The sequence below is a fragment of the Ceratocystis lukuohia genome, assembly GCF_044167205.1.
Source record: "Ceratocystis lukuohia strain C4212 chromosome Unknown Supercontig8_pilon, whole genome shotgun sequence".
NCBI lineage: Eukaryota > Fungi > Ascomycota > Sordariomycetes > Microascales > Ceratocystidaceae > Ceratocystis > Ceratocystis lukuohia.
In genome coordinates, this window is record NW_027263527.1 from 1,121,602 (window position 1) to 1,136,910 (window position 15,309).

General features: G+C 48.3%; 3 protein-coding genes across 3 annotated transcripts; 2 read left to right on the plus strand and 1 right to left on the minus strand.

The window, feature by feature from the left end:
* Window positions 1-172: 172 nt before the first annotated feature.
* On the minus strand, window positions 173-2,472 carry HOO65_080282 (Cell division control protein 1; the record flags this gene model as incomplete). Its single annotated transcript, XM_071004180.1, has 2 exons — window positions 173-2,059; window positions 2,128-2,472. The coding sequence occupies 2 exons, from the start codon at window positions 2,470-2,472 to the stop codon at window positions 173-175; spliced, it is 2,232 nt and encodes a 743-aa protein (XP_070856512.1).
* A 1,317-nt stretch (window positions 2,473-3,789) lies between these two features.
* HOO65_080283 (uncharacterized protein) lies at window positions 3,790-4,803 on the plus strand (the record flags this gene model as incomplete). Its single annotated transcript, XM_071004346.1, has 3 exons — window positions 3,790-4,180; window positions 4,404-4,684; window positions 4,753-4,803. 3 exons carry the CDS (start codon window positions 3,790-3,792, stop codon window positions 4,801-4,803), a joined length of 723 nt encoding a protein of 240 aa, XP_070856513.1.
* A 4,002-nt stretch (window positions 4,804-8,805) lies between these two features.
* Window positions 8,806-14,718, plus strand: HOO65_080284 (response regulator receiver RIM15p; the record flags this gene model as incomplete). Its single annotated transcript, XM_071004113.1, has 2 exons — window positions 8,806-9,399; window positions 9,559-14,718. The coding sequence occupies 2 exons, from the start codon at window positions 8,806-8,808 to the stop codon at window positions 14,716-14,718; spliced, it is 5,754 nt and encodes a 1,917-aa protein (XP_070856514.1).
* Between the last annotated feature and the right edge of the window lie 591 nt (window positions 14,719-15,309).

The following is a 15,309-nucleotide window of genomic DNA, read 5'->3' on the forward strand; positions in this document are numbered from 1 at the left end:
GTAAAAGCCTCATAAGTAAATGCAATAAATATATCAGAAAGGGAAATAAAAATGAAAGCCCCAGTATACATACCGGTACTTCTCCCCAATTATATGCGACCATGCTAATGTCAGGGCTGTGTGTTTGCAACTGTACTGAAATGATGTCTCCGCTCCCCCGTGGTATCTCCGCCTACCCCTTGTATGTCAAGTATACAAACACTAGAAACACCATCCACACTATGCGCCATAGCGATGCCCATAGCTCCTTGCTGATGAATTTCACTGTAATACGTGGCCGGGCGGATGCTGCTCGCCACATTGACCCATGACTATTAAGTTGGGGGCCACCGTACAGCTTATCACGGTTGATTTCAATGCGCGGTGCCTCCTTGCCGGCCCAGTCCCATCGCTGCTTGTTGCGGTCACCGTTAGAAGATTCACGTGACATAGGGCCATTGCCGGTTCCTCCATTGCCGCTGTTAATGTTGCTACCGCTAGTAATCGACATTCCGCGGGCTCGTCGCGAACTTCCAGCCTCGGCTCGGGCTGGGTGTGAGCGCGAGTATGATGACACCGAGCCTGATGCTGGGGGCCCATTGACTCTATTACTGCCTCCGTATAGCGAGCTTTCGGAGTCTTCGACTTTATCTTTGTACACCGGAAGATAGCTGCCGGCCGCACCATTCTCGCCCTTGGTATCCGAGTTCATCATAAACGGTGTCAGGTGAAGTACTGGGACCAAGAAAGCCCGAATTGTCAATGCTACCACAGTCAATACAGCTAGGTAGATATAGGCGAAATAAGTGCGCATTTGATTGGGTAGGAGGCACAAGTGTGTCTGTATGGTAGCCAGGCGATTCGTTTCCGTTGCTTTCACCTGCGATGCGCCCGTAGCATCCACCGGATTCCACAGACTAACCATTAAAAACCCTGGGTTAGGCACCCCCATGGCCATGTTGATTGACTTGACCGTGATCTCATGCACATTATTCTTGGAGTCTGAGTGCACTACCTCGCAATAGTCGTGATCATCACCTGAAAAGACGTGCACTACGTTGCCAATGCTATCGATCAGACGAACGGAGTCTTCTTCACTGAGCACATTCTGATATTGATAGCCTCCTGACACGGAAATAGCATTTCCGGGGTCCACAATGCGGCCATTTTCTTCCTTGGGGTGCTTCGCCGGAGGCCAATGCTCTCTCATCGGACCACATGGTGTCCCAGGAAGGCGATAAAGCGGGACATGAGTAAGTAGGATAGTAGGAAATTCGTTGACTTCACTCGTGCTGACCATTTCAGCGGTGGTTTTCTCAGCAGTTCCCTGGGATGTAGAAGCTGCTGCCCCTTCAGTATCACGGGTTTCGACTTTCGACTTGGTCACGCTGTTTATAAACCGTAGCTCCTCTGCTACTGCTCGTAGTTTTGCTTCCTTGACACCATCCAAGAACTCTCGGGATGGCCCAAATAAGGGCCGCAAGTTTTCCTCGGATGATCGCCCTGATGTGCCAGCACTAAGGGATACGGTGTCAACACTGACAATAGTATGGTTTCCCACAATGTCAATACGGTTCGAATCACCAAAATACCGCTGGAACCGGTCACGGACTGGGATTTTGACACCTGCACCAAAGCCCAAATCGTGATTTCCAGGGAGACTGGCAACAACTCTATGATCGTGCTCTGCCGCCTTGGCAAAGCTGTCAAAGCCGTATGGCTTGAGATAAATGTCGCGGAAACGCCTGTACTCTTGAAGCCAAAACTCCTCGCCGTAATTTTTCAACCACGACTTGGCATGCTTGACATCTCTTTCAGGGGGTGGCATTGCCCACGGCGCATCTTTGAAGTCGCCTTGTTCTGTTTTCCATTCTCGGCCACCATCAAACAGGTCGCCAAGAAAGAACAGGGAGTCGGGCTGAAGTTGCGATTGAAGCTGATTGTATCCGCGTCGGAGATAGTTATCCGTGAGTTTGTAGGTTATAGAGCTAAGAGGCCATGGTCGCCCCGGGTATGTATGCGGATCGACGAGCTGCGGGTCGGCTATGAAGACCAAGTGGTGTGGCTTTGCATCTGCAGGCTATGTTGTCCGTTTAGCTGTTAGCAAAAGTGTTGTGTTGTGATGGAGACATGCGAAAAAGACCTTACCCATTCCTCCCAGTTGTTCCACAAACAATGGTTCACTTTGTAGTAGAATATCCAGCGTTCCCCTCGAAGCAGCACCACGATCCACACAAGAACCATGATGTGCGGGAAGCTAAATACCCGTCGAGGGTTGAGGGCCCGGAGAGTGTGGCGCCATAGCTTTCGCAGTGATGCAGTCGCCGCTGAAATGCCACATGTCCCAGCTATCCGGCGGGTATGGCTGCCAAAGTCCTTCATTTTCTCGATGCTCCTCTCAAGCGGTGACAGATGCTGAGTTGCAAATGGATCCCTCTTGTCTAGGCCGCCGTTGACATGACGATTCGAAGAATTTCGGGGTTGTCGTGCCATAATGAAGTGGGTTATAATACACAAGTCCGAATGCTTCAAAGCCGCAGAAGCTTTGGCGTTGTAGTGAGCCTAACTATGTGCGTTGCCGATGAAGCTTTGTAACTTGCCCCTGTCTGGGTGTTTGGGGCACTGAAGCCCCCCGTAATAGAAATCGAAGCTGGCTGATGGGCTGTGCAATAAGAACGTAAGGGCAAATCAGGGGCCAATGGAGTACCACGTCACGAAAAGGCTTTAGAACCTAACTTGAACAATGACAGGCGAGCACAAAATCGAGATAAAGGCAACAAAAATGCGTCGCACATTCGGCCTGATAGAGAAGGCTGACATTTATTGAGTGTTCTTGTATGAAGGGAGGGACAAGAAACTACAAATTAGGGTCAAGCCTTGTGATGGGAGGGGAGGGGAGGGTAGCGAAATACGCCTAAAACGAGAAGGAGTGATGCCATTACTACTGCTGCGCCCTAATAATTCTAGATCAAAAAGAGAAGTTGCGACAAAACAATCAAGAAGACCTTCTTTTCGGGAAGTTGCCACCGGCCTAGACCAAAATTCTCCCATTTTACCCCTGTGGAGAATAAACTGGCGCATGCCGTGGCTATTGGTTGAACTAGCCAGGAGTTGGTTTGTGTCTTGTCTCGCTCCGTTCCTATTACATGTACTTATACCGACCGGCATTCCTTACCTTTGCTAGGATAACCGTCTTACGCCCCTCTCCGAACGGTCTCTTCTATTCATTTTTTATCTGGTACGTAGCCTTACAACAGGGTCTTGCCTCACCCAACATTTATTCTAGGTTCTCAAGCGACTACTTTACTAGCCTCAAACATATCGGCAACCGTGCTCTGTTTCTGTTATCTCTAGATGAATCCTGCCATCTACGACACTAAACTTGGCAACTGCCATCTGTTTATCACACATCAAAGCGTCCATGATAAAGTCAGAACCTGCCTGTTCTGTCTTACTACTTAAAGAACAGCATCTTAATAAGATGAGCATTGACGATCGAATTTTTTTTTCCCATCAGCAAATACAAATCTATTTAGACTTCTCAAGCTTTCTTAGACCTTTTTCTTCATACTATATAATCTTAACTCGATACTTTCAGCCTGTCTGTGTCTAGACAGGATCAAGGCTCCCTGGGCTGCTACTGAACAAGTACGTGTCACTTATTGACTTGGCTTGACCGACTATAGTAGCTTATAAATTCGAGTCTCATGACAATCAAGACATGATGATATTCGGGTCTATTTGATCCGCCATCATTATTAAATTCATCACATCGCTATCGTTATCATCATCACTATCATCACTATCCTAATGCTGACCGTCACAACCACTGCACCTGCCGCCGCTGGGGCCGGCTCTAGTACGAGCATCGCAGCACGTCGTCCATCTACTGGAGTTTCTCATGAGTCTGTCAGTGGCAGCAGCACCCTCTCGTCGCGGCATCGTACTGGAAGCACTAGCAACGAGCCCCGGCGCAGAGACCCATCGGAAGAATGGGTCGAACTTCAGGACATCCCACTCGGTAGAGCCTCGACTGCCGAGGACTCGGTTCCACGAAGCGGGGAATCAACGATTACGGCCGAGGACCGGGATGCATCGGGTACTTTGCCACTGGGCACATCTTTGTGGGACCGCATTCTGTGGTTCTGGAAATCTCACGTCAGCGTGTCAGTGGATATTCGTGCCTCCCGAGACCACCTTGGTAAGTTTTACGTAGCCTAATGGTTGAAGTCTCCGTCGCAATAACGCCCCTAAAAGGCTGCCTGATCTGTTTATCCAGTTGCTTGTCAGCTCTTGTGCCTGGTCTATTAGAGGATGTCACAGATCACAGCAATGCCTCACGGATGATTCCTTGTCAGAGCCCTTTTGTCGATATTGTTTCACAACACCAATATCAGCAGCTAACCACTGTGTTTGCCAAATAGCCCTTGAAAGAACTTTTCTTGCATATCTGCGCACCTCAGCTGTTGGTGCTGTAACTGGTACCACAATCTCGCAGCTTTTTGTACTCGGCTCGGATAACCCTGGAAGTGACTTTAACTATAGCACCGTTGGCAAGCCGCTAGCTACCGCGTGCTATATATTTGCTATCCTGACTATCGCGGTGGGTACGTATCGAGTCTGGCGTCTTCAAAAGACCATGCTGAACGGCAAAGCTCTTGCTAGAGGTAGTGAGCCCATGTCCGTGTTTGTGGCGACTGCATGTGTAAGTTGGAGAAATAAATATAACCTTGCTAGACTGCATGTGTCTAAGTCGTGCTAACAGGTCGATAGCTATTGGCTTGTCTAGCCGGTATAACTGTGGCCCTTGACTTCCTTGTGTAAAAGATGCTGACTTCTCATCGTCTTTGTCCACTTCCTCTCCCTCTTTTTGGTCCCATCTTTTCCTCTTTTACTTTAGCGAGCATCTCCCATGACTTTAAAAATATTTTTGCCCTTTTTTGGGTAGTAGAAACTCAGTCACATGAGGTGGTGAGTAAATATCAACAGAAGCATTGTTTTTCTTCATCCCGAACAACGTCATTCTTCCGAGCTTCAACACCAACCTCAGGTTTTGTCCAGAGATCCATTATCTGCCATGCACTTCAATTGTGCTTGAGCTTTTCTCAGAAAAAAAAGTCGCGTCAGCAAGTCATCTATTCACTACCCCTCTTCTTGTGCATCACTGTTATGGTGCTCCCGTTGGACGGAATATTCTGGCCTTTTGTTGACGCTCACCTGGACAGTTGCATGCTTCCCGTGTCCTACATACAACATGGGGCCATTGGGAGCTCATCAGTGGTATTTTTTCATCTCACTACTTATCTTGGGCCACCAGGACATTATGGAGAGTTAGCAAAGCTTTGGTTGTAGAGCTAATAATTCTGAGTGGCATGGCATGCACTAGACAAAAGAGCGGTCTATCAGATGAATATATAATATGCGAGGCCTGCAAACGAGTCTTGGTGTCAAGCCCATTCTTCTAAATAGGACACTCTACCTATTCATCCGCGTCGCCAACGCCACCCACTCCCCATTATCATCCTCTAGCACACAAGTACAGTGCACAATCAGATCATGGGTAGGATGTTGCCGCAATGGATATACAGCAATGGGACTGGGTGGACTTAGTCACATGTACATGATTATATGCATCTATGGTTGTAGCACATCTTGTCTACATGGGTTGAGGTGATGTTGACGTCCGCTTCTGTTCTAGCCTTGGTGCAAGTCTAGACTATCTGCATGTGTATTAGAGACATAGGAAAGCAGAATGCATACAAGGGAGTCAATGGTAAACAGGGAACAGAACTCCGATTGCCCCGAAGCTCGATCATAAGGTGACCAGTATGGACTTTCCGAGTTGTGCAATAGCGCAAGAACGCGTGAGAGCAAGCTGTATTGCTGAGCCGTGCTTTACGACTACGTATGATACGATACAGGCCATCGATTTCTCTGGTACGTATCTCTGTGCCCTGCCCTGTCGATGATAAGGACAGCCATAGTGTGCCAAGTCCCCTGTATCTAAGCGAGGGGCTTCCCCTTGCTTCTGTTTCATGTTGGCTCAAGGGCTTGAATTGCATTACATGATTGTGTTTTATGTGGGCTGCTGCTGTTGACAAAGTAAACAAGTATATGCCTTGTATAACATAGTATGCATAAAACCCAGGGAATAAGTGCTATACTATATAGCATAGTACATACATTACATCAGGCTCGATTCTTTTATGATAGCATAACTTCTCTTGACGGGCCTCTTTTTCGCAAGCGCCGATGTGGCTGGTCTAGGCCATCCTATCTGTCATCCTCTTATGGATGCTGTCATTTGTCAGCTAGACTGGACTGAGGAGAGACAACAAAGGTTTAGGAGAGCTCCTCAAAAAGAAGAAAACACCGTTGAAGATAACAAGGCTTCCACAATGACCTCAGGCCCTCACAGTAGCCCCTGTCTCTCACATACAAGCCCTTCTTGAAAGCAGAAAGCGAGGGCCTCTATTTGGCCTTAAATAGACTTGTGGTCCTACTTCCATGTCGTCTGGGCTCCATCCTTTTGAGCCTTTCAACGTACAATGCTCAATGAAGATAGCAAGGCTCAGCAAGGCAATACCGAATAGCAGAAAATTAGACTCTATTTTATCTAGTCCGTCGGGTTGGCGAAGAGAATTTTGGTGTCGGGGGGCTCAGGAGGCTAAAGTGGGCTAGCTAAGCCCTGTGTTTATCACGTGACTTGATGGTCTAGCCTCTTTGCCAATACGTACCCTCCCTCGCATTGTTCTCCCATCTTACTGCCGTTGTCCTAGCAGCTGCGAAGCCAAGTTCAATTACCCAAAACTGGCATGGAGATGGCAACTAACTTCTGATTGGAGAAATCATGTCGGGATCCAGGATGTGCGCTATGTGTGGAGATATTTTTCTCCAGTTGCCCCGTTTTAGCTCATCATGCAACTTGTATGTATGTGTGGTATATGTAGTGCTACCACACTGGCAACAGGACATGAATATGTATCGATACAGTCTTGGGGCTGCGTTTATTGCTGCTGTCTCAGTAGTAGTGCTACATGTCAAGTACAAGTACATTGTACACGGCCAGTCTTGGGGCAAGACGGGCAAGACAGACGAGACAGCAAAGAGCAACGGCAACATCACAGCATCATGATTTTCCGTACCTTCTTCTCCTGTAAACCCTCACTTCTAGACCAGTTTCCCATCCTGGTTATTTCCATCTCGACGCTTGCAGGCCTCAATCCCTCCCTCATGTCATTTTGTGCCCTGTCTTGTATTGTGGCAGGCCCTCAACAGCCTTGGACGTGAAGTTTCCAGTCTTTTTTTCTGGGTTCTGAAATCTAACTCCGAAACGGGCCCCTGTTTAAAAGACGTCCCCAAAAAAAAAGAAACAAGAAAAGAATTAGCCACCCTCCCTGATTTGGAGTCTTGGAGTTTGAAGCTCAAGCCAAGCGCCTCCTAGGGACTGCAAGCCGAAGGGCGAGTGAGCTTGGCTTTCCCCATGGACTACCATTACGGCAACTGCTGTACTCTAGTTTCCTCCGGGGTTGCAACTGTGGAGCATAAAGTGGACTGACAGAGGTGAAAATGGGCTTTGAATTCCACGTTTGAATCTTCATCTTCTAGCTTAACAAACGGAGAAACCCTCTTGAATCATTCGATTTTCTACGTTCCTTCCCTACATGGCTTGGAGGAACTCCATTGCCTGTTCCCTCTATGTACTATCGTCTGGTTCTTGGTTTTTTTTTTCCTTCTTTTCCTGTTGAGCTCCGCTGACTTCTGTGTTTTAGACACAGCCCATCCATTGCTCAAAGCGTTCAAAATCTAGATCCTAGGCTCGAATTTTTGCCCTTTCAACCACCTTAGGAGGGGAGGGAGGGTCATTTGTGATCCTTTCCGCTTCGGGCCCTGTTCCTATTAGTTATTACCAGTACTTGCTACTGCCACGACGCAGTTGCTATCAAGTGGAGTCACTTGGCCGTGCCTTTCTTTGCAATTGGCCTCTGGGGGCCACTAAGCAACAAGCCAAACCAGGTGCCTGTCATGTTTTTTCTTTTTTTTTTTTTTTTTTTTTTTTTTTGCAGCCTTTAGATAGTTGGTTTCTTTTTTATCTCCTCTTTGGCCCTGTTCTTTTAGTGCTGTACTCTAGTTTCGCACCTTGTAGCGGGCTGAGGTTTTGAGATCCTTGCAACAAGACCTCTTCTTCTCTTTTTTGTTTTCCTCTCTCCTCTTCTACGGCTCTGATCTGTTCGACTACTAGCAGATTCTCTCCCGTCTTGGCTATCACTGGGCTTCTTGCTTGTTGTATTGTCTTCGTTAAGCTTCCTTTACTCCGTCAGTCATGCCTTGTGTCCTTGCCAACTATTAGTTCTGGCCACTTGCCGGCGTTCTGGCTCAATCTTGCTGTAGTTTCTCTCCATTGATTATCTCATCCCACCTCTTGTTCCCTTCTTTTGTTCTTTCTTTTCCTCTTTTCTTCTTCTTTGTTCGTCCCTCCCGTGCTTCGCAACCAGCTTGTTTTCCTCTTTGTCACCTCATTAGGCTTTAGCCAAGGCCCCCAAAAGCCTCAAAAGCCGTGACAACAAAGACGACATTTTGCAACGCAAACCTTCCTTGATTGATTACACTCTCGACGTTGTCTTCGACTTCACTCACGAGCTTACTCTCGACAACTTTCCTGTCACCAATCCTGCCTGCTACATTGATCCTCCGACTACGACACCTGCCAATCTATCCGCTGTGCTTGTGCTTTCGTCTCTTTGCCGATAGCGCCGCTCCTAATCCACTCTCAATGTTCACCACATCGTAACAAGAGTCTGACTACGTCACGATACATCTTTCCTCATGGCGCTTGAGCCTAAATCCGCCGCTTCCCTTGGGCTTTCGCCCTTGGTATCGCCTCTGTCTTCTCTTAGAGCCGAGGCTGTCAACATGCAAAGGTCTTTTAGTCAGGATATTCGCGAAGAACGAGAAGAGCTTCGAGAAGCTGCCGAACAATCCCTCAATGTCATTGTTGATGTCAACCTCGACGGTACTATCCGCTGGGCCGGGCCTTCGTGGACCGAGCTTATTGGATCTGATGGAACAGAGGTCATCGGCAAGCCATTCTCCGACTTGATCGTCAGCGACAATAAAAATGTTTTCATTGAAGCCATTGAGTTGATGAAAAAGGACGATTCGAAAAGTTTTGGTGTACATTTCGCCACAAATATTGGCCCTCAGTCAAGGTTGATACGCACGCCACCAACTCCCACAATCAAGACTACATTTGCGTCTGAAGAGGGAGACAATGACGACAATGAAGATGACGAGACTACTCAAGGAAAACAATCACAGCCAAAGGCTGCTATTGTCGAGCAGGAAGAAGCTACACCAGTCATAGACCTAGAAGCTCAGGGCATCATTGTCTATGACTCTGCATCTGGAGGTGAAAGCCATGTAAGTAAACCATGCAGCCCACTAAAAAAACAATGTCAAGGAATAGTCTCGTCTCTAACATAACAACCCCCATTCCCCTTCCCTTAGACAATGTGGATGATCCGTCCATGGAAAGCGCCTCGAGAAATAAAAATTGACATCCCGGCTGTTATTGTGCAGTCACTTGGATCAGGGGCTGAAGTCCTTGCTACATATCTCGCCCTGCTCGCTGAATCAGGCTCGCCAGACCCTGAGTCGCACCCTCCACCCCCACCGCCTTTACTTTGTCGAATTTGCGAGCGTAGCATCCCGGCATGGTGGTTCGAAAAACACACAGACTTGTGTTTGCAGGAGCACCGGGCAGAATTGGAAGTACAGATGGCACAAGAAGCCTTGTCTGAGCATCGCCATGCTATTGTCAAGGTTCTCGATGCACTTGAAGCTCGCAAGAGTCGCACAATGTCTATCGAACACCCCGCTCCCATGGCTGAATACAAGGGTCTTCCTATTGGCCCTCCACCATCGACTCACTCGTCACCAGGAGGCTCCTCTACCAGCTCTCGTGAGCGTTCCGCCTTTGGTCATACTCGTGGGCGTTCGTTTGCCGTACGTAGACCACAAGCACGAATCGTCGAGCTTTTAGTCGACTTGTGCGACACTTCTCTAGAAATCAGTACTCCCGCTGTCAAAGAGCCAAGCCAAAATCAGGATCCTCTCGAATTCCGCACACAATCGCCACAGTCCGAATCTCGTATCTCACAAGTCCTACATTGGCAGTCACCAAGCACAAATACTCTAGAACAAGAACAAGGCTTAGCCCTCTTGTGTGCAGACACTGAACGTTCAGCCAAAGAAAAGGTCGATGCAGTTCTCCGGCACCGAAAAATCATCGAGTATGCTGAGCGCATCCGCATTGAGTTTGCCGTTCTTGTCCAGGATTGTATTGATGATGCCATTCAAAAAGCTGCCCGCTTGGCCGCTGGCTGCCTGTCCGACTCTGATGCGGGCACTGATCCTGCTGATGTCAGTACTATCAATGGAGAGTACTTTGCTCAAGAATCATCCTTTGACCCTCCTTCGGCTCTTGTGGCTGCCCTACAAAAAGCCTCTGAAGATACTGATGCCAATTCCCGCCCCATGTCCTTTGTCGAGTCGGTCTTATTATTCGACAGTCCAAGAGAGTGTCCTACACCCGTTTCAAACATGGGCGGCGCCTCTATGTCAGGGCCTATCTTGCGAGAGTCTCGCCGCGCTTCCCGTCGTGAAAGCATGATTTTTGGCAGTGAAGCCGGCGACAGTGATATTAGCGTCCGTTCTTCGTCCATCGCATCTCGCATGCCGCTCCGCACAGACTCCCCTATTTCGGAATTTGGTGATCTCAGAAGAGCCGCCAACGTAAAACACCACCAGCGACGGAGCTTAGTGCTCCCCGGGTCTACATCACCACACAGACAGGAATCACCCTCTAGATTTCCTAATCATCAACCTACCTCTCCTTTGCGCATCAAACCTAGATCTTACCCATATACTCACGAGGGTGTTGGGTCGCCTGAGGCTTCACCTATGCTACCCGGGAGCGATTTCAGCTCTCCTGCTCCTATGAGCGTGCACAGCAGTAGCCATCACAGACGACAATCTTCGGCGGCTATGTCTGAGTTTGTCATGAAACCACCCCCTTCTCCTCGCCTTGGTGCCCACAACCCGCCCCCTCAAGCACGGCCATCCCAGCCGTCTATCAAGGATTTCGAGATTATCAAGCCCATTAGCAAAGGTGCTTTTGGCAGTGTGTATTTGGCCAAGAAGAGAACTACTGGTGAATACTTTGCTATTAAGGTCTTGAAAAAGGCTGACATGGTTGCCAAGAATCAGGTCGGTAATGTCAAAGCTGAAAGAGCCATCATGATGTGGCAAGGTCAAAGCGAGTTTGTTGCAAAGCTGTATTGGACATTTTCTAGCAAAGACTATCTTTACTTGGTCATGGAATATCTCAACGGAGGCGATTGTGCTTCTTTGATCAAAATCCTTGGAGGATTACCAGAAGACTGGGGTAAGAAGTACCTTGCCGAAGTTGTTCTTGGGGTTGACCACCTCCACAGTCGTGACATTATTCACCGTGATCTTAAGCCTGACAACCTTTTGATTGACCAAAAGGGCCATCTAAAGCTTACTGATTTTGGTCTTTCTCGTATGGGTCTAGTTGGTCGTCAAAAGCGTGCGATAAATAGCGACGGCGCTGAGCCTGCCCCTGACTTGCTCAAGCATGGCCCGTTCGCTCGCTCTTCCTCTATGGCTTCTTCGCGCTCCACCTCTCTTGATATGCAAGGTCCCAATGGCACTCAATCTCCCAGTATGACACCATTGACCACACCTGATACTGGAAGTGTTCTAGGTCTACCTTCTGCTTTAAGTCTTGGCCCCGCATCAACTTCACACCCTGAGTCAAAGAGAATGTCTACATATCGGTCCGAAAGTGGTAACAGCGAGTCTCTTTCTCAAATGTTGAATCGTCTGTCGTTCAATGAAGGCAACAGCTCTATCATATCAGCTGGCTCCAAGTCAATAGAGGATTCTTCTGACACAAGCTTCACTGACGTTCCTATGTCTCCAAACCTATCTTTACATTACACAGCTTCGCATGCTGACTCAGATTCCATCAAACCATCTTCGACTTCAACAACACAGTCAACAGCTATGCTGCCGCCGGCCATGGCTCTTTTTGATCCCGAAGATAACTCAAATCGGCGCTTTGTTGGTACTCCTGACTATCTTGCCCCCGAAACTGTTCGTGGTGAGAAACAAAATGAAACAAGCGATTGGTGGTCAGTTGGATGTATCATGTTTGAGTTCCTCTATGGCTACCCTCCCTTCCATGCACCAGAGCCAGCACTTGTCTTTGAGAACATCTTAGCTCGTCGCATTGAATGGCCTGATGAATCGGAAGAGGAAATAACTTCACCCGAAGCTAAAGATCTCATCAACAAACTTTTATGTATGAATCCAGATGACCGTCTTGGTGCAAACAAGGATGATAAATTTCCGTCTGGCGGGTATGAAATCCGTAGCCATCCCTGGTTCAGTGACATCAACTTCGATACCTTACTTGAAGATGAGGCCCAGTTTGTTCCGCACGTTGAAGACCCTGAAAATACCGAATATTTTGATTCTCGTGGTGCTACACTTCAATCTTTCCAAGAAGAAATTGAAGATAACACTTCTGGCCCTTCGTCGAATCCTGGCGCCGACTACCATGAGCGTCCCCATGATGCCCTCGCGCGTGTGAAAAATAGCTCCAATCCTCCTATCAAGCGTGGAATGATTCCTCTTTCTATCCCACCTCACATTCGAGACTCTAAGAGCCGTCGCCTAAGTGAGCCTGTCGATACAGATGACTTTGGCAATTTTTCATTCAAGAATCTTCCCGCACTGGATAAGGCTAACAAGGCTATGATTCAAAAGCTTCGCGCAGAAACGGCGCAAAACAAGCCGTCTTTGAATACAGGCATAAACGCGATCCCATCGCCCGGGCCTTCTGTTGAGAACAGTCCTGTTGTCCCAGCATCACTTCAGCGTACTCTATCCAATGCTAAGGCTAGCACCAGGCCTAGGTCACCTTCTACCTTTAGCCATAGTAATTCTCCTAGCAGGATTTCACAGCCTTCTTCTCCTCTTCTCTTATCGTTTGTTGCTTCCCAAAATAACGAAGGTAGACGTAAGGCGTCGGGAACTTCGTCGGGCTTGTCACAACAATCCTCAATTTTTCAGACACCTCAGCCATCTGAGACAGCAAAACCAGTTCCTGTGATGACAAAATCCGCATCTGCTCTGGCCGCCACCCCGATTAAGTCTCGGAGCTCTGCCCTTCCCCCGCTGTCCGTATCACCCCAAAAGGGGCTGATGACTCCGCGCCCCGGCAGTGCTACTACCACTCGCTCGCGGTCGCTTACGGTTGGTTCCCAGTCCAATGATGGTAGTCCCATTATGACAGACGCCCTAGCACATCACCGCAACCGACGCAGTCAGGTATTTGATATGTCTCCATCTTCATCTGATACAGAGGGTGACAAGCACAATGCTTTTCTAAATGTCCAACGTCGCCGCCAAAACTCACGCCGCTTCTCTCAAATCGCCTTGGATGGTGGTCCATTGTTCCGACCCTTGGATGTCCTCATTGGCGAAGATCATCCTGTATCCCGCATGGTCATGGAGAAGCTACTTGAAAAGCTACGCTGTCGAACAATCCCTGTTTCTACAGGCGCTGACGCAGTGCGGTATGCAACAAGTGATATCAAGTTTGACATCATCTTCCTGGAGTTTAAGCTCCCACAAATCAACGGTACCGATGTAGCGCGGATGATTCGTGAAACTAAGAATGCAAATGCTCATACTCCCATTGTTGCCATCACCGCCTATTTAAAGGAGCTCCAGGCTCCACATTACTTTGACTCGCTCATTGAAAAGCCCATAAGCTCTTCCAAGTTAAGCGAGGTTATGCGCAATCTCTGTCACTGGAAGCCTGCTAGTAGCCATCAAAGCGTTCCAGTGTCGCTTCCTCATCCTGCCCCGTCTTCAACCCGGCTTGCTAGTCTCCGATCTGAGGGAAGCTCAGCCCCCAACGGTCCCATTGGCCTATCCGGTCGCACGACCAGCAGTCTTGTGCCGTCCAGCAGGGAGGATTCTGTGAGCTCTGCATATGGTGACTCAGAATCTGTTACTACCGACGACCTATCTTTTTCTGTCAACAATAGAAAGGCTCTCCATGGAGATTGGGAAGATAATGGCCTTGGTATCCGGGATGATGACCCATCTGACTCTATCACTAGCCAGCCCCGCCTTGGCTCCAGCGCTGGTAGTGACACCTCAAGCTCAATATCTCGCATTGATTCCAACTCGCTCTTCACCAAGAAGCTCATCATCAAGCCTCATGCCCGCAGAGACTTTGTTACTGACAAACGAAGCTCATCGGGCACCGAATCTGCCGATGATGAGGACGAGGAACTCGGCGCTCTTCGAGAAAAGCATCTTCGACCACGCCCAGCGCTTCCTAGCTCCAAGCTCGGCATTGAAATGATGCGTGCTAGCAGCCACGACAGTATCACTCTCCCTCCCGAATTCGGCACGGCCACAACTAGCAACCCCAGCACGCTGTCTCAGGTTTCGGAGCCGGGGAAAGCGAGCCCTGGTCTACCCAGTGACTCGGGGCCTCTATCGCGGCCGTCATCTGGCTCGGTCTCGCCTATGCGACGTGTTGAGGATACTTCAGCTGACAAAACGCCGCGTGCGGGAAAATACCATGATACGGCATCAGAAATCCCAACTCCACGCCCTTTACATAAGTCATAGATATATTCATGGCGCTCTCTCTACTCAACATTCATTCTCTTTTTGTTATTTCCGTTCGTTACCACATATCCCCATTTTTCCTTGTTTTTACTTTTCAAAGCAGCCTACTTGTTCTGCTGTTTTTTTTCTTGCAAATTGCTCAGAGGTTCTCATGCTTTACTTTGGTCGGTACATCTCTTTATCTTGCTATTTCTATCCCTCCAATTTCCTAAAAACTTTTTATTTGTCTTCAGGTGCATTTTGTTTTGTTTCTTTGATTTCTGTGCCATCTGTTGATGGCTAGGCGACAACGAGGGAAGGCTTTCGGTTTTTCTACCTCACATGCTACTCATTTCCTAGTTCTTGTTTTTTGCTGGCTGATTCTCTCTTTCTTGATTTCTCATTTTGTATCTCACGATGTATGTCCACGTCCATATTCTCATTTTCTTGTCTGGCTATTCCGTTGATGTTGTCTTTGCTCACATGTTTTTACCCGTTTATTTCTCTTCCTCGTGAGGGTCTTGTCTTTTTGCATCCTCCCCTTACAAATGCCCATTTTGATATCAGTTTCCCTTTTCAGTCAGACATTTATGATTATGAAGTGCTTTTAGT